The following is a 20,521-nucleotide window of genomic DNA, read 5'->3' on the forward strand; positions in this document are numbered from 1 at the left end:
ATTGATGTATTCAATTGTTTTCGGTCACTTCCTGTTTCACTGCAGATGGTTACAACTTTTGATTTTTAAATACAAAAAAAATTAAAATTTAATTTAAACCAAACCAAAAAAAAATTAAAATTTAATTTTTTTACTTTATCCGATAGAAAATGACACTCTGAATAGAATGACATCATATTTTTGACATTTTCGCGGTTTATTTGAAATCTTTTTTGAACAGTCGGTTTATAACGATAATTTGACTCAAAATATCAAGTGTGGTACTTGTGGTAGTAAGATTTGTTTTTAAACAAAAGTGCCAAAAGTTGACATATGAAGTCATTCTATTCAGAGTAAACCACATCCACAGCAATCAATCCTAATTAATGTCATATACCAAATCTCGTTTTTTTATCTGAAAAAATAAAAAAGTTATAGGGTTGAGCCAGTATAAATTATTTATCTAAGAAATATATGTTGTAGTAATTTTATGATGTATTTTTTTAAAAATTTTACTGGTAAACTTACAAAGTATACCTACATTTTCAGAGAAATATGTAAAGATAGAGGGTCTATCTATCACTTTTATACTCTATTACTTTTCCAATAATCTTTTTTAGTTTATTTCATAAAAACAGCATGGTATATATTTTCAGGTATTTCAATATCAGACATAGTGAACAGAACCCAACTGCCATTCATCAAAAACCTCCAAAACAAATCTCCCCAATCCGAAACTATTTCTAAAAACTCACGAAAAAGGCAAAGAAAAGAAAATCATCACAGAAAATCATCGGAAATGCCAAAAATCAGCTCACATTTACTGAACAATCATAGCTCAAATTCTGACAGTGATTCAGATTCGATTATAGATGCAGTTACTATCCCTCCAAGCAATAAAAGGATCAAAACAAATAAACCTACTAAAGTCATAGCTCAGAAAACTTTATCACCTGTCATTAAAGATGAGATTAAAACTGAAGAAATTGACGTTGTTGATCATCCAGTTATTGAGTCTCCTTCATCTTCAAATACTCTGAACCTCAATGAAGTAGCTGTGAATTCGATTAATACAACTATACCATCAATTTCGACAAGCTTCAGCAAGATTGCCCAAATAAAGATGGAAGATTTGGAGACTATAGATATAATGAACACACCAATAGAGCTTGATAGTTCAGAAATAGACATTATGGGGTTGAGTATCAAGCCAGAACTGATGCAAGATACACATGCTAGCTTCTTTTCTTTGGTTAGGGATATAATATGTTCGACCAGTGAGCATAGGATGAACATGTACACGCTGCAGGAGAGGTTGAAGGCTTGGCAGGAGAATCCTATATCTCCTTTGAATGATTGGTATAGGTTAGTATGTCAACTGTACTTTGAATATAAAGATTAAGACCGTGCACACACGGGTCGTCTCAAACTCGAAGCGGAAGCGTCTAGAACTCTACTTCCTATGTAAATAATAGTAGGTCCACAAACGGGTCGTCTGGCGGTCGACGCGGATTTCGAGATGCTTCCGCATCGAAAGCCAGAGGACCCTTGTGCGGACGGTCTAACGCTTCGTCCTACATGGGAGACAAAAGCGCGCGATTCGAGCGGTGCGAGCGACGCGTATTTATCAAACACCGTTTTCTTGGGAAGTTGTCCTAGGTAGTAGATTCGCGCGACTGAAGCGGCATCGGAGGCGATTGAAATATGTAGCGCGAGTCGCGCTCATCGCCCTATGCGCGCTCATCGCCCTATGTCGTCGCACGCGGCGCCAGCTCGCTTTTGTCTCCCACGCAGGACGAAGCGTAAGAGCCAAAAAATACGAGGCGGTTTAAGGCGTCGTTGATCGTAACCGCTTGCGCAAATTAATATGTCAATCAATCCCGACGATAGTCCCGATAAATTAAAAAAAGCCTGTTAGAAACAGTGGCGGCTCGTGAGTATATAGGAAGGTGAGGCTAGATAATTTTGTTTACGGATACATTTTCTCACCTATGAAGTATTATTCTGCGACGCGTTATCCTTTTTTTTAATGGTACCAATCCTATTAGGTTTATTACCAAGATATTTTAAAAGTTCTTAAATACCTATTGCCTACCTTGCCTCTTATCGTTAATTATTGCGGAAATTTTTGACTCCTTAATATTTATTTGTCTTTTCAGTTTCATTTCGTCTTAGAAAAGGAGTTTCAAGTACAGAAAGAATTATAAATAGGATTTATTTTAAAGAAAACACTAAAATTCAACTCCTATTTGTTACTTCAAAATAAATAAAATAAATCTTACCGGCGAAGAAAAGCCGAACCTTCAATTTTAAAAACTCCTAAAATTCCACCTTACCTGTGTAATCAAGTTAAAAATACTGTATCTATTAACCACAAAATAATTTAAATTTAGAAACATCAACAATCTAAATAATTCTCGCCCTAAATGTCTAAATAAAAAACATACGCTGTCTAAAAAACATACGCTGATTAATTCACCCACGCTGTGTTTTCACTACACCGGCCAGCCACCGGCACTTTAACTTTCATGCATACGAGATCGAGACTTTGTCACATTTTTCAATAGTCAATAGGTAGATGATTTAAACTACCAATGAAAACACACCCGAGCGCCAAAAATCTCGCCTCAACCCTGGGATCGAAAATGCGTACCCCATCGTCGGCCGCCGCTTCACCGGCGTCACATGATTTTAAATTGTCGCTGCTAATAGGTAGGCACATTTTATGTCGGTGTGACAGTCTGGCAAATGTGCGGTTCCAGGTAATAGGCAATGATAGGCCATTGCCAAGGAGCTACATGGAGGGTTCAGTCTCCAAGTTGCTAAACTTTGTGAAAAGGATAGGACTGGAGAATGTAATCTAAGGATCAGAAGAGGACCACAATAGACCTGAGAAGGTCGCAGTGGATCAGGCCGAAAGCCACCTCTAAGAATCTAATCTAATCTAATAGGTAGGCAATTCGAATTTTCAAGCTAGAATTATTTCTCCTCTGTCGAGTCGCGTTCTTTTTGGCTGGGTTTTCGCGGACTTTCACTAGACCTGGATGTATATATAAAATATATTTTTTTTAGTTTTATTATGTTGAATGTGTTGTAGAATTGTAATAAGTTTTACTAGGATTAAATAAAAAAGTAGATACAAAAAATAAATCGCTCCCTCATTTTAAAGGTGAGGCGCGGCCTCGGAGGCCTACCCTGACGAGCCACCACTGCACTGGTTAGAACACTAAGATCCGACCGAACCTTATAGTACGAGAGCTAGCAACATCGGAAAAACAAGTATTTTAAGACGTCTGGCTCTTTGATACATCTTTTACTATGCTCTCTAGAACAGCATGCCGCCCGTCTGGCTGCCGGTAAACGTTGCGTTCCCTACTGCGCATTGAAAGAAGATCCTATATTTTTATTAGTCCTTTAAATTCTAGTATTGAATATAAATCGAACATGTCTCCATAGCGCAGTGCGTAGAGTTTCCGAACACGAACCGAAGATTCAGAGTTCAAATCCGGGTCAGGTCAAAGACTTTTTTATTTTTATTTTCGTTTATATTATGATAGTAAAGTATTAAATAGTTGGTTTTTTTTAATTACCAGAATTATTTAATACTTTACTATCAGAATATAAACGAAAATAAAATAAAAAAGTCTTTGACCTGACCCGGATTTGAACTCTGAATCTTCGGTTCGTGGTCGGAAACTCTATGCACTGCGCTATGGTGACATGTTCGATTTATATTCAATACTAGAATTTATAGGACTAAATTAATAAATAATATAGGATCTTCTTCCGATGCGCAGTAGTAAACGCAACGGGTATCGGCAGCCAGACGGGCCGCATGCTGTTTCAGAGAGCATAGTAAAAGATATATCAAAGAGCCAGACGTCTTAAAATACTTCGTTGCTAGCTCTTAGACTATTAGATTTTTAGATCGAGACCGAGAGAAAAATAAATTCTCGGCCGAGAACGAGACCGAAACACGATGCAATATTTATTCAATAGTTATATGTAAAGAATATTGTCAATAATATGGAAAAAAATCTGATAATGTAATAAAAACGTTATTTACATGCAGAGACGGTTGGCTTATTGGGAATTTAGTACTATAAAATTACTAATACTAATAATATTACTTTTTTCTCTATGTTATAGGCTAAAAAAGTAATTTTTCAGCATTGCATCCTTTCAAATTGTGCAGTGTTTCATCATAATCTTTCTAAAAGTTTGCTAGAGACGCTTGTTGGTGGTGCAAACTAGAAATGTATAAGCTGCTGGTTTTAGAACTCTGTATGGAGGTGAATAATTACACATAAAAATGTTACTTATTAGTAGGATATATGAGTAATTTATATAAAAGCACAATTCTGTTAAATTTATAAAACTTAATTAATAAGACTTAACATCTAACATTTCGTTCATTGTTTACGCATAGAAATACGAAGGCGATTCTTCAGCTGTTCGGGAAATCCCCTTCATGATTCAATCAGATCATATATGGACCATCCACGCATCGATAGGTGAAGCGATACGCTCAAAAATAAGCTAATTTAACGATTGTGAGTAGTCTCGGCCGTGGCCGATAATCTCGACCTTTTTATGCCGAGTACGAGACCGAGATCTCGGCCTGATTTTTAGCCGAGAATGACTATTACCTATAACCGAGATCTCGGTTAAGAAAACCTCCTTAGAAAACACCAAACATAAACAACAAAGATTTGAAGCTATAAAAATGTTTTATATGTATAACATTTTGATCTTAAGAAAATATTCTTTATTTATACGAAAATTCATATAGTATTTTTTTTATTTAGTTATGTTGACAATTGGATCAATATTCTGCCCTCTGCAATAACGTTCCTTTGTGGAAATGCTTCTGAGCAGCCTGATGACTTTGTTCCTTACATGGAGTACAAGCAGCTTTTGGACGCCTACCAATGGATTGGTGCAGGAAGAGATTCAGATCCGCTGTTGTCGTCTTTGTGTAGTTTTTGGTTACAACATAGAACTGAGAATAAGCTGGTGTCACCGACTGAAATTGACATTGACATAGCTGATAGGTAATAATTTATTATTTCAGAGAATTAAGTACACCTAGGAGGGTTGGAAACATTTTTTTGATGTAAAAAATATAAATTTTTGTTTAAGAGTAATAAATAAAGTTTAAAAATGTATAAAAGCTATACTATCTACAGAAAAAAAGACTATAGATCATACCAGATAGACTTTTAGTCACATGATTAAGCTTGAATGGCACAGCGTTGCCATTCAAGCTTAATCTTGTTTACATGTTTTCTTTTAATCAAAATATTTTAGGATTAGGAAACAAAAATGATTTAATTATAAATGTATATAAACAGTTATTATCTACAACAATGCTCACCTCCTTAACAGTACTTAATGGACATAAAGGGCTATTTACATTTTGCACTAAAAGCGGTTCCAAAAAAAACTGTTTAGTCTGCTAGTAAAAAATTTTCTCGAAAAGAACTCATAAAAAACTAAAGTGTTAAAACGAATGACAGTGTCAGAAATTAAATAAATAAATGTGGCAACTTGACATTTTTTACAGTAGAGCTACAATCTGGATCGTCAGCAGGAAATTTAAATTCCAGTTAGTCAGCTTGATGCCAAATATGTCTATGTTTGACAGCAATCAATTTAATAATCGCGCCCTCTATGACGTAACTAAAAGTTTATTTGGTATCGCTTTAACCCTTTCGCTGCGGGTGCCGCATATAAGCGTGATTTTATTTGCGTGTCACCTCTGCGGATGACGCATTTATGCGAATGGCTTCCCCGTCTCGCTGCTGTAGACGGATATTGTCGAATAATGGTTTTTACACTATTTTTGATGAGAATGACCCAATCGCCAGATGACCTGGCTGATGATGATTTTTTCTTTATTTTAGAGTTTTATTTGCATTTATAAATAATTTATTTAATTAAATAAAGCAGCACTAACAAAAAAAATATATTAATTAAATGAAATACAAAGACGAAACAAAAATTAAATTAAAATTTTGAAAAATTGACGCTTTAGTGCGGATGACGCATATGAACGCAGCACTGAGGGAATTAACGTCGCGTCGAGCGCGCCGCAGCGAAAGGGTTAAATTTCACAAATCATTCAATTTATATGTTCCATCACTCAGAATTTTTGTTTTGCTTTGATAAAAAAAATTACTTAAGATGAAACTAACTTAAAAATGTAAACAAAATTGAATTTTGAAACCTGAATACTGACTTATATGATAACGTCAGGCGACTTTCAATTATTAATTTTATTTTTGTTTAGGGACAGCACACCGCCTCCACCTAGATGTCCTACTACGTGGATAGTAAGGAAAGCCACTCCAGAAGAAATAAGGGAATACAGGGATCAAGAACGCAGGCGATATGATAATCCACATAAGGTAAATAATTGTTTTATATAAAATCTTATATTGGATATGGATTTATTTATTTTGGGTTTAACTATAATTAGAAAATATGATTAATAAACGCATATAAATATTTTTATATTCATACATAAACATCGGAAGAGACGTGAAACGTTAACCCCTTTGAAACATCAGTTTTTGTTGACTTTTTTCTTGACAAGCTTACATTTTTGTGAATTTGTTGCGCTTTTCTGCATTTATTAGTCATAATTTCTTGTTTATTTTACAGCTTGTTTTATGCAAAGTGCATAAATGTGGAAAAATCAGGAATTGAGTTACAGTGATATTATTGTGAAGGTTAATAAGAGACTTCAAAACAGGAGCGTGTATAGTAATTTTTTGGGAGGGAGCCCAAATAACAATTAATGTAGAATATGCCTTTTGGGGTGCGATATTTAATCCAATATTAAATCTAATATTTAACCTATAATCTTTAACGGGGGTCCGGGCCTCACGGGCCCCTCCCTTGTATCCGCCATTCCTTCAAAAATAGTAATTTTTAATGCATACGATCGTTCCTAGTCTAAAATAAACAGGAAGAATAGTGGAACAGCTTTTTACTATGATGTTTTTTTTTATGATAAGAATAGTAAACTACCTCATCCAATTAACAAATTCATTTTTAAGCAAACTGATTGTGTTTTTGTTCTATAGTTCAGTCATTGGGGATCAAGAAAGGGGCCTGCTTGGAAAAAAGTCCGGAAGTTTTGCAACTTTGCAGGTGTATAGGTTTTGGGGTCCCTAACTAAAATCCATAAAAAGCACATTTCCAGACTTGCCGCCATCTTGCCAAGATGGCACCCAAAATCGGTATTTTGTGAATATCTCGAAAACTATGCGTTTTTCGCGAAAATTTGAGGAGAGAAAAATTAAAGAGAATAAAATTTCCTGTAAATAAGGTTTTATGAAAATTTTCGCTAAAGTCAACCGTTTAGGCACAAAATCCCTGGAAATTTTACAATTTTGCGTAAAATATGATATATTATGTATAGTCGATTTTCCGAAATCAAATGTCGATTAGGGTTCAAAACTAGTTTTAGTTTAGTTTCTTGAATTTTGTCATAAAACAGCAGGATTAAAATTTATTTTAAATTTATTTTTGATTAATTTAAAAAAAAGCGCCATATACTTTACCTCTTGGGTGGTGTGGAAACAAGTACACATTTTCAATAATTAAAATTAATTATTCATAAATTAATGAGCGAATTAATTATACGCCACTGTTTTATGACAAGATTGAAGAAACTAAACTAAAACTAGTTTTAGTGAACCCTAATCGACATTTGATTTCGGAAAATCGACTATACATAATATATCATATTTACGCAAAATTGTAAAATTTCCAGGGATTTTGTGCCTAAACGGTTGACTTTAGCAAAATTTTTATAAAACCTTTTTTATAGGAAATTTTATTCTCTTTAATTTTGCTCTCCTCATTTTCGCGAAAAACGCATAGTTTTCGAGATATTCACAAAATACCGATTTTGGGCGCCATCTTGCCAAGATGGCGCCGGCGGCAAGTCTGGAAATGTGCATTTTATGGATTTTAGTTAGGGACCCCAAAACCTATAAACTTGCAAAGTTGCAAAACTTCCGGACTTTTTTCCAAGCAAAAATCCCCAATGACTGAACTACTATCATTTATTTAGTTATTCCAGTGGCGTTTCTATGTTTTTTATATTAAAAATTTAATTAATTTATTTATATGTATTACAATTTTTTTTTCAATTTATTTTAATTTTTTACATTTATTGACTGAGTGTAAAATAAAACCAGGAAGTTATTGAGGGAACCGCAAATACCTTTGCATTCTCTCAAAGTTTGTTGATTCCATTTTTTCTTAATATTTTTTTTCTCGAACTAAATAAAACGATTTTTACAAGATTCAAGTAATCTTAACTGTGAGATAAATGAACTACTTTCTCTTTATTTCTTCCATAGGCCTTTACTTATCGATGCAACGGATACGAATCAGTAGTAGGCCCCCTGAAGGGCATCTACAACCCCGCATCGGCCAATACCAAGGCTCGTGGCCACACAATGCTCAACGCCAACCGACCAAACTTTGTCACTATCCTCTCTCTAGTGAGAGATGCCACTGCCAGACTGCCCAATGGCGAAGGGACCAGATCAGATATCTGCGAACTTTTGAAATCGTCGCAGTACATATCGAACACTGCCCCTGATAATGTTTTGCAATCTGTGGTTTCTGGTGCTTTGGATAGGATGCACACTCAGTGGGATCCGTGCGTTAAGTAAGTCTCACTATGGTATACCGATCTGGTCATCGAAATTGCATGGTCTGCATTTTAATAAGACAGTGATGTAGACAGCTTAATGGAAAATCAAATTTATTAAAGGGAGATAAAAGTTGGGTTGATAATTTCTTCTATGCAGTATTGCCAGATTTTGCATCAAAATTTGAAACTGCACAAGTAGGCTTTATGAAAAATGTTGCAACTTTATTTTTCACAATTAGTTACTCATTTTACTACAGCTGTATTAGATTAGATAGATAGATAGATAGATAATTCTTTATTTATTTCCTTATTGCATAATTAGTGTTGTAAATGGAAATATTTCCGTTGGAATTGAGTTACATTATTTATTTAATGTAATAAATTACTAATTTTTATTAAAATTTATAACACTTATGTACAGTGCTACCTACAGCAAATTCCCCCCAAAAATATTGGTATTTAAGATAATTACAAAACGCCTATTTTTAAAAGTTTTAACATTCTGTAACTTTAAAACTATGCATTTCCGCACCTATGTTAATAAAAACTTTTTATAATAATATTTTAATCCGTTGGAAAGATTGGAAATTTCCAAACGTGTCTCGGAAATATTGGAAATATTTTTAAAAATACTTAAATCTTGTCATTAACGATTCAAACCCGATTTTTATTAATATATCTTTCATATTTTGTAACCCTATAAACATTAAACTTACTATGTATAGGACAGTTTTACAAACATATAATAAGGTGAATATATCGAATTTGAGGATTCACCAACTTATTTGCAACCTCGCATTTGTACGGGGAAGTCCCGGGCTGCGTTCAGGTATTGCGGACGACAGTCTGTTTGGACGTGACGTAACAACCTAGAGTTGTTTGTTCTTGTTCCACTATATTAAAATTATATTAAGATGTCTCTCTCTATAAGAATATCCTTTATTTTAGAACGTAAAAGGACGTAAATTTTATGTCTGGAGTGCATCTACCCTGAATATCTGAACGCAGCCCCGAGCTCGTAGGTCGTAGCGTAGGGGAATCCCTGATCGACAATCGACATAAACATCGTATTATTTGCTAAAGGAAGAACGTGAGTGCCGCAGTTCGTTATTAGAAAATACTTTTATACATTATACGTTGTGTAAAGTATATTTTGTAAGATTTGGAAGTTTATTTTTGTTTTTTTGTTAGTGTCAATGGTTAGTGAATTTTAAAATGGGGAAAACAAAAGACATTGTTTGGAAGTATTGCATTTTTAAAGGAAACAATATTTACCAGTGCATGTATTGCAGTAAAACGTTTTTTTTTAAATGCATCCATGATGAAGATACATCTAACTAAAGTTTGTAAAAACTGTCCTAACCAAATCAAAAGAAAATTTATGCAGCGTGGCGATGAGGAAAATGCCTCATCAAGCGACAATGACAATTAATGTGTGTTGGTAAATAAAAGCATTTTGAGTGATAATTCCACTGTTATGGCCTCTGAATCAGAACGGCCAGTTCCAGAAATACAGCCACCACAACCGTCAACCTCAAGTTTTCCAGCTAGTAATGCTAGTAGTGCTAATACTATTAGCAGTTCCAGTATTGACATTGATCTCGAAATTCCGCTATCCATTAAAGCTGCTACTTCTTTAATGAAACCTGCAACTTCTAGAAGTATTTTTGAATTTACGTGTGGTTGTGTGTTTTTACAACAATATACAATTGATGTTAAATATGACACAGGGCGCTCTTATCACTGTTTAGAAATTCCGCGAGGGAATAAAAAGCTTAAAAAAGGAATTATATTTAGCTTAAATATATTATCTTCATTTCAGTAGCATGCATTAAAGTTTTTAAAATTGTTTATTTTTTTTACACATATTTTTCGACAAATGTAAAAACCGGCAACGCTGTATGCCGCTTTTTGTTTTGCCTCCCTGTCTCCCAACTGACTGGTCATTTATATTTATCTCTGTTACATGCATTAAAATACAGACCACGCAGATGAAGTGACCAGACCTAGTATATTACAGGGAAACTATTTAAATTTTTATTTCATTTTAACATCCAATACGACGTTCTCAGTTCTATGTGACTACTTTTATTTTGAAATTATCTGGTTAATTTAAATTAAATAAAATGATATTACAATTTTAAACGATGGTTTATGTATGTTAAAAAGTTAAAAAATGCATTTTTACCTTGTTAATGAAAAGTAAGGATATGTATATTATATTTTTAGAGAGTTCATGATAAGACAAATAAAATAAAAAAAATAATATACAGGGTATATTTTAAAAAACATAAATTTGAGTCTTATTTTGTATAACCATCTCAAACCAGAAATCCAGTGCATGGCTTTCTGGGAGGCCTGGATCACCCTGTATTATTAATTTAATTTTGACGTTTAAATTACAGGTATGACCAGAAACGAAAGATCTGGATCTATTTACACAGGCACAGAACGGAAGACGACTTTGAAAGAATCCATCAACACTATCAAGGCGTGCAGAAAATCAAGAAAACTGCGAGAAAATCGCCCGCCAAACCCAAGGCCAAGGGAGAGAAAGGTTCAAAGTCTAATAAACAGAAGGCAGCAGTTGCGGCAGCTTCTAGCGCTACCGCTGTACCTGTGAGCATACCCGAGCAAAACGATTCCACTGAAGCGCAGGCTACGGTGGAGATAGAAGATTTTTCAGAAATCAAACAAGAAGTCGTGGAAGCTATCGATATCCTGGTAAGATTTCATTTATTTTTTGAAGAGATGCTATATACAACATTTTTTTATCAAAAATATTATATATTGTGTAGACCGTGTGGTGCATCAGAACACGGGACATAGTAAATCACATGTAAATTTTGAAAGTATCAAATATCTCCCCGTATAATTTTATGCAAAAGTTGTATTGGACTTTTTTGAAGAGGTATTAAAGTTGTACTGTTGTCTAGAATTTTGTTTCATTTGGAATAGTCATTTAAAAGTTATTTGCAAAAATCTACCTTCAAATTTGTAAAATTTATAATACGGCTCAGCGAAAGCTACAATTAAAATACCAGTAAAAATTTGATTGTGTGATTGTTAAATTCGATGTCACAATTTGTTTACAAAAATTTGTAGGTACCAAATGGCGTAATCTATACTAATAAGTGACTGACATACTGATTAATCACGATCCTGCTCAAACCACTCAACGTAAAAAGGTCAATTTTGGCATACAGGTTGATTCTAGGGTGTAGAGGTTCGATAAGAAGGGATTTTTCGAAATTCCAGTTCCAAGAGGGTGAAACCACCCCTCAAATATTACAATATTTTTTATTTAAAAAACGGTCAAGTTTCCGAAAAAAACGCTTAAACACGTATATTTTATTTTGTTTTTTTACATATTTTAAGATTTTTTAAAAATGTATACAGGGTGTTTCGAAAAATCTGGTCATTGATTAATCACGATCCTGCTTAAAGAGCTTGACGTAAAAAGCTGATTTTTGGAAAACAGATTGACTTTAGTGTATAGAGGTTCGATAAGAAGGGATTTTTCGAAACTCGAATTCTAAGGGGGTGAAACTATCCCTCAAATATTAAAATATTTTTTTATTTAAAAACCGGTGAGTTTTTCGGAAAAACTCTTAAACACGTATATCTTATTTTGTTGTTTTACATATTTTAAGATTTTTTATAAATTTATACAGGGTGTTTCATAAAATATGACCATTGAGTAATCACGATTCTGCTTAAACTGCTTGACGTTTAAAGCTGATTTTTGGCAAACGGATTGACTGTGGGGTGTATAGGTTCGATAAGGAGGGGTTTCTCGAATCTCAAATTCTAAGAGGGTAAAAACGCCCTTTAAATATTACAATATTTATAATTAAAAAAACGGTTAGTCTTTCGGGAAAACGCTTGGACAAGCATAATTTATTTGGTTTTTTTACATATTTTGAATTTTTTTAAAAAATCATACAGGGTGTTCCAAAAAGTTAGGTAATTTCTTAACCACGATTCTGCTTAAACTGCTTGACGTAAAAAGCTTATTTTTGGCAAACGGATTTTTCGAAAATAAAATTCCAACGAGATGAAACTACCCCTCAAATATTACCAAGTTATATAATAATATCACCATATTGTTTTTTCTCATGTTGACATAAATTTGAGAAAAATTTATCCAGTTTGTATGTTAATGGAAATTCTTGCTTTGCTTTATCATCACCATTACAAATGATTAATTCGACGCGAACGAAGTCGCTGGTACACGCTAGTTTTGTATAAAATAATTATGAATTTCACAAGTTCTGAAAAAGTTACGATGGTTAAATGGCCTTTTGCTGGAAATAGTATTCCCGCTCTGTTAGATATGTTCGCAGCTCAGTCTCTGGAAAGCCTAGTTTTCCTATGTTCCGCATTCCGATGCCACCACACGGTATATAATATATACAGAATAACATACTTAACTAATTTACTCTAAACAATTAAAAACTATAAGACTTTATTTAATAACGACATAAAAACCACATAATAACAACAAATGGTTAATTTCTGATGAGTGCTTCTTATATACCCAAAGATGTCACTTCTAGTTAAAGTTCTGGAAGTAATTTTCCAGAACTTTAAATAGAAAGCATCATAGATATCTTAGTAATAGAGCATCATTTATCGATTCCCTTTATCGTCGACTTATCATTCTGTTTATCATCTTATAAATATATTGTCAGAAGATGGTCGTTTCGTACAAAGACGTCGCTAATCATTTTATTATGTGACTTCTGTAAATAACGTTATTGTTTTAGGAAACTGTTGATCAACAAGGCGTTAAACACTACCAAACATCCGATTCTATCATAAAAGTTTCAGCGCTGCACAAACCTAAAAACGTCAGACGACAGAGCTTGCTACAGAATAAGGTAGCCAATACCTTGGACGAAAAAATAGTAGTCGGCCTTCCAAGTTTGGTCAATACTACTCAGAAGACCACTAGTCTTCTTTTAAGCAATAATCCATCGAAACAAACACTCCAAGAAGTAAGTCATATTTTTTCTATTTACAGGTAAAAATATGATTTTTCTGAATACTTCACAAGGAACTAAGGAAATAATTAAACACTGTTTTATATATGTTCATACATTAACGGAAGGAACCTCATCATAGCTATTTTGTTTGTTCAGCTTTTCTTTATTTATTTGGTATTGTCTCATTTATTATAGGTTTGTTCTAACATATTATATATTTATAGTAGAAACTAGAAATCCGTCCTTGGTATGGTTACACTTATGCGCACTAGAGGAAATGCGTTTCATCAACCGTGTTCGAAACGGTGATTTCGATACCAACCTAAAAGCAATATTCAAAATAACTGAGCTGCGTATTAGCTGATTATTGTTTCTTTTATTTCTTTGGCTATTTTCTGTTTTTAATTTGTATATTCCTCAAGTTTTATTTGGAATTTATCGTTTATACACAAATTTTAAATAAGTATTTTTATATTTTTGTACTAAACTAAATGATGAGTGACCAAGAGGACAGTGATATTGAGTATGTGGATACCAATGAAGATGTAACTGTTCAAGTTGATACATGCGTACAAATCCGGTGCTGACGATTCCAATTACTATTCCAGAACGGTACAAGTTTCTGTGTTGGAAGAAACCTTATATAATTCGTTTTATACAGAGTGTATGAATCTGCAAAGATTTTGTCAAAACTTAAATTACTTTAAATTACTGTGAGAGCATTCTGAATATTAGACGCTTCAAAAATTGTTACTTGAGTAGTGGTGAGTTGAGATCAGAATAAAAAAAATGAAATAAGTAACCAATTAATTATAAGATTGTTTTTAGATTTATCTACTTAAATAAATTATATTGAAACCTCTTTGCAAATTCTCAAAATTCTTTAAACCACTTAATTTTCAATATTGATATTTTGAAAAATTGATATTGTTGGACCGACTTGTATTTTTACTATATCTTTTTCTAGACTGTTCAGACTGGTTCTCCAACATCCTCACCTATGAAAACTCAATCTCTGATTAAACAGTCAATCAGAAAAGACTCAGTTGACCAGGAATCGCCAGAATTAGTTCAGATATCTGGTGTTCTCAAGGGCAAAGGTCAGATGGTGAAGATAATGTCACCTTCTCAAGGCAAATCCGTCATTATTCCCACTTCAAACCCGCAAATTTTGAAGCAGATCCAGGAGAAACCCGTTAAGACGCAACAACAGTATATACATGGTGTTGCGTTGCAGTCAAAGCAGGTGAGTTCAGAAATAGTCATTTATAAAAAGGTTTTTTAGCAAAAATTACATAAAACGAAGTAAATCCAACAATTTATAATGCAATATTTTTTTTATTACTCTGAATAGATAGATCTCTCTTATAATTGTAAAAAATATAAAATTCTAAACTTGCTGTAATTGTATATTTAATTTCAAACTAAAATAAGGCTTTTTTATACAGCATTTTGAATTTCTTTTTAGAAATCTGGCACAAAATTGGTTGAAATATCAAATACTGACACTATCAAGCAAATAGACAAAAACAAGGCTGGAGTTAATATTCAACAAGTGTTGCAAACTACTGGCAATCAGAACGTTAAAAATATGACGCTTCTAAGACCACATGGTGCAGTTCAGAATATTTCTCTAGCTTCAGTCAACGTGCATTCGACTAACGAATCGCAACAAAATTTGCAAAACATTGTTACAGTTGCTGTATCAAAAGGGATTCAACAAAATGAGGTAGATATTTTGATTTGTCTTGTATGAAATATAAACTCATCGGCAAAAGTCTTGCACCCCCTTACTATTTTAATAAGAAATTACATTCCAAACTAATTTTTCGTGGAAATCAATAGATGCTATAGTTATGTTAAAAAATAACACAAAAAAGGGAAAATTTTCACCAAGTTTAATAATATATTTTGCCAAAATACAAAAAAAATGCAAATTCCATGAAAAAAATGTTTGACAAAAAAGAGAAAATAAATAATAAATTCTGACAAAATTAAGGTTACTAATATAAAGTATTGCCTCCTCGATTTGTTATGAGTGCATCAAGTCGTCGGGGCATCTCCGCTATAAGGTTGTTTATGGTTTCTTGAGGTAAGTACTGCCATTCTTCTTGAGCGGCAATGATTAACTCCTGGCGATTTGTTGGTGGGTTATTTCTGTTAGGTTAGGTTACAAAAAAACGAAATACAGCTCTGGCGATGTAGTCCCAGACATGTTCAATAGGATTCATATCGGGGAAGAGTGGAGGCCAGTCCAGACGAGTTATTTCCCCTTCATTTAATGCTTCCTGGACCATCCTAGCTCTGTGAGGACGAGCGTTATCATCCATGAGAACAAAATTATTGCCGATTTCTTCTCGCAGTGGATAAATTATTGGTCTGATTACAGTTTCCACATACAAATGAGCGTTCATCACCACAGGAATATGAATGAGCTCTGTGCGCCTATTGTACATGATGCCACCCCAGAACATCTCAGTTCCGCCTTGATAAGGAGCAACAGCAAGGGCTGTATTCAAGCGATGTTGCCTCCCTGCCTACCTCCACACTCGCTGACGATAGTCATCACTGATCAAACCTATCCTGGTTTCGTCAGTGAAAATTACGTTTCTCCACTGAGGTAATAACCAGTTCTGGTGTTCTCTAGCCCACTGTAGCCTCCTTTGCCTATGATGTAAAGTTAATAGAGGGACTCGCAGTGGACGTCTACGCCGCAATCCAGCATTAGAAAGTCGCCTGGAAATGGTTCGGCTTGATATCACTCGGTGGTAAGTGCGTTGAAACTGAGATCGTAGCTCTCAAATTGGAACTGACCGATTTCTTATGGCAAATTGAGCAAAGTAGCGATCCTGTCATTCAGTCGTTATCCTTAGACGGCCCAACCTAGGACGAGATTTTACATTTCCGGTGTCCATATACCGTTGTATAATTCGGCTGACAGTACTTCGCACTAAATTTAAACGATCAGCAATTTGATGCCTGCTGAGACCTTCTTCATGCAAAGCGATAATTCGGGCCCTATCGAAGGCAGAAATTTCGTGCCCTGGCATTTTTGTCGCCTTTCACAACACTTACTACAAGATTGAACTCGAACTGAGAAACAAAATTTGACCGCAAATAGCAAAACCATGCACATTCCATAGATAAGGTTTTCTTTCATTGCTTTTATGACCTGTTTTTTGTAGACACATATTAAGGTATTTGTACACATAGCCACAACAATATGCTATGCAAAGAAATAAATTTGTCTGGGGGGTGCAAGACTTTTGCCGATGAGTGTATTATAGAGAATAATTTATATTTAAAAATCCTGTACACTTTTTTATTAATCATTTTGTTTATTTAAGAGTGTACAAATCAAAACACCAGCTAATCTTACTCCAGCCCAAACACAACAAATCCTGCAAACTATCAAGCAGAAATATTTACCCAACACAAACCTTTTGGCATCTCAACAACAGATTATTTTCAAGCAAAAAGGTGGATTGGTTCAGGTTCAGAAGCAGGGAGCTGTACAGAAATCTAATATAGGTTAGTTTTAATTTTTTAGAACCAGAATATAATTAGTAGTTCATTTGTACCATGCACATTTTATGCCTATATACACCTAGTTCTAGGTAGTATTTTTCTCATTAGAATAGTAGTTCATTTGTACCATCCGCAATTTATACTTACACCTTTGACTTACACGCACCAAATAAGGTAAATATTTTAGGAAGCAGTAATATTTACATGATAGACACATAAAGCGAAGTTCATAGAAACATATGCTCAAAACGGACCATTTTCTATAATGTGTTAAAAATTTAAGATTTTAAAGAATAATAATCTATGGAATTATATCATATGTATAAATAACAATTTTCCATTTATTTTTATTTAATGAATGATCACATAATTACTTTAGATGGATTGACCAAATCAAATCCACCCAGTCAAGGTCCAGTGGTAGCTAAAGTACTGACAAATGCAGCAGGACAAGTTATATCAGTTGAAAACTTACTAGCTCATCAGAAAGCACACGGATCTCTACCTCCAGGTGATTATTTATTGGTATTTTTTTATTTTTTCATTTTAACATATCTCCTTTATGCTATTTCAGGTACGACTTTGAGAGTTCAGGGAACGAAAACGGGACAACAGAATATCATTCACTTGACCAGCAGCGCCAAACCAAACACAGTGGCGCAATTTACTGTAGGGGCTCAAAATAATATTGTAACGTTAAATACCCAACCCAAATTGGTGGTAGCGTCTCAGACTGCGACAATATCAACTACAAGAGCTCATTCTACAAGGTAAGATCACACTTTAAAGAATATAAAATATATCAGTTGATCCACTCTAAGGAATTCTATTGTTATTTTGACTTCAAAGGCGGCCCGTGACCCTTCGAGGTGACAAAAAATTTGTACGTTTACCGGGTGCAGCGGAAGTGCTATTTTATCAGTCAGAACGCTGGCCGTATACGAGGGATCAACTAAAAATACTAAGGAATTTTAATACAGCAAGTAGAAAAATAAAAATACAGTACTAGTTTTATTGATTAACAGTTTTAGGCGTCTTTAATAATTGATCAATATTTATTTACTTTCTTCTTATTATTATTTAATAACATATCTCATTGTTTACAAATATAAATACGATATGAATTGAAATGTGAAATAAAAAACGGATTTTAGTTAAGTACATTATCTTATAATACTAATTTATTCATGTTATTTTACAACAAAATAATTTACATATTTTACCATCAATGTTAATACATAACGATTATAAATTTTTATTTTATACATATATATATATATATATATATATATATATATATATATATATATATATATATATATATATATATATATATATATATATATATATATATATATATATATATATATATATATATATGCATACCGCCTTTATCAAGACCGACCAACAGGTATATATATATATATGCAATCCGCCTTTATCAAGACCGACCTTGGGCGCCAACCCAGACTACCGGGCTTCGACGTGTCCGCGTGATGTAGGGGCTGCGTATTGGTGGCGTTGCATATATATATATATATATATATATATATATATATATATATATATATATATATATATATATATATATATATATATATATATATATATATATATATATATATATATATATATATATATATATATATATATATATATATATATATATATATATATATATATATATATATATATATATATATATATATATATATGCAATCCGCCTTTATCAAGACCGAAACGTACCACGCGCCATCATTACGAAGCCCGATTTGGTTTTAGGAAGCCCGATCCCGGGCTTCGTAAAAACCGCGTGTATATATTTAATATAGGCATCAGGAAGGTCATCTCTATCGATAGCCGAAAATCGGTCGGGCTTCATAAAATCTTAAAATATATCAAAATATACATCTCTAGTACCCATGTATGTGACCTAGGGGGCGCGTAAGCGCGTAACAGACATATCAAGTGTATGAGAAGCCCGCTGTATATGTTTGATATATATTAAGAGTATAAGAAGCCCGCTATATCCGGCAACATCGTACCCTACTTATACGAAAGAGTTTAGATCTTTCTACTTAAGATTATCATTAGAAAATTAATGAAATAGTTTTTTTAGATGTTTATATTGAATTTAAAATAAATTTATTTTAGAAAATTATTTTAAGACTTAAGATTTTTAATTACATTAAGAAAATATAAATGGAAGCTTTAAAAATATACAGTGTTATAATATAATAAATATAAAAAACGTAAATATTCGTAAATCATATTTTATAATATTATTTTGTTTTAAATATACAGGGTGAGTTTCCTACGATGTTCTTTATGGGTATCTCGGAAACTACTGAGCTAGAGTCGGTTAAATGGGAAAGAATTGCAGTTTTGTGGGGTCATAAATATGCGCTTTTCAGATTTTTGAAAAAGTTCATGGCTTGCTAGATATTTCGAAAAAAAACAATTTTTGGCTATTTTAAAAATTATCCCTAATTCCATTATAATCTATTTTAGACAAAAAGTTTTCAGATAAAAGTTGTAGATAATCACATCCTTAATGAGATTGTGTTCTCCGTTTTCTTCTAAAGCCTGTCATTTTTGACATATGATACAAACATATCTTTTTTTTTAAATGGAAACCATAGTTGGCTATGACTTCATAAAAAGCGCCATTTTTTAAGCTTTTTAGCGATATAAGCTGTAATATTTTTTTTTTCGAAAAATTACCGAGTTATAGTTCTTATCATTTTTAAACAGTTTCACTTTTTAGGCACAGTTAGCCATGGAAACAAGTTCAATCGCCGTTGCTCTCAGAAATGTGAAGCTGTCACATCCAAACTTTGTAAATCAAAATGAACAAAAATTGCAAATATGAATTTTTCAAATGAAGAAAAGCGTGTAGATACTCGCGCATCAATAGAGTGGTTCCAACATGACTTTCATTATGACCCCCCATAATGAAATAAATGTTAAAATTTTTTTATATCATAATAATTATTCAAACTCAAGGATAGGAAGAGATGGACCAATTGCATGGGCCTCCTCGATCACCTCACCTAAAGTGCGAAACATTTAAGTTGAACAGCGCGGCATCGGTACGGGGGTATGGCTTCAGTTGAATTTATCCGTAAATTGCCCAGTGGTTTGCATTGGCCCGCATTCCTTTCGCTGTTCAATTTAAATGTGTCGAATATTATCCATTTTAGATTTTGTATGCGGTATGCTTAAGAATAAGGTTTACAAAAAAGCTTATGAATTAAGAGCCACTTCGAGTGCCTAAGTGGCGGTACGAGAGAAGTTAAAGTCGACCGGTCCTTCTGTGTGAAATGGGTAGTAATTCAGTTTTAAAAAG

The 20,521-nt window shown here is 33.4% G+C and overlaps 1 protein-coding gene across 1 annotated transcript in view; it reads left to right on the forward strand.

Moving 5' to 3' along the window:
- Positions 1–20,521, forward strand: part of LOC115875842 (nuclear factor related to kappa-B-binding protein) — a 29,528-nt gene that overhangs the window by 2,012 nt on the left and 6,995 nt on the right. The window contains exons 2-12 of the mRNA XM_030891371.1: positions 636–1,344; positions 4,788–5,033; positions 6,272–6,389; positions 8,358–8,671; positions 11,062–11,380; positions 13,426–13,656; positions 14,612–14,890; positions 15,113–15,373; positions 16,992–17,175; positions 17,552–17,683; positions 17,747–17,942. Of these exons, the coding sequence (XP_030747231.1) occupies positions 636–1,344; positions 4,788–5,033; positions 6,272–6,389; positions 8,358–8,671; positions 11,062–11,380; positions 13,426–13,656; positions 14,612–14,890; positions 15,113–15,373; positions 16,992–17,175; positions 17,552–17,683; positions 17,747–17,942 (2,989 nt within the window). The remainder of the gene's footprint in view (positions 1–635; positions 1,345–4,787; positions 5,034–6,271; positions 6,390–8,357; positions 8,672–11,061; positions 11,381–13,425; positions 13,657–14,611; positions 14,891–15,112; positions 15,374–16,991; positions 17,176–17,551; positions 17,684–17,746; positions 17,943–20,521) is intronic.

Source organism: Sitophilus oryzae, unplaced genomic scaffold, assembly GCF_002938485.1.
Source record: "Sitophilus oryzae breed Bouriz unplaced genomic scaffold, Soryzae_2.0 scaffold_1396_pilon_pilon, whole genome shotgun sequence".
Taxonomy (NCBI): Eukaryota; Metazoa; Arthropoda; class Insecta; order Coleoptera; family Curculionidae; genus Sitophilus; species Sitophilus oryzae.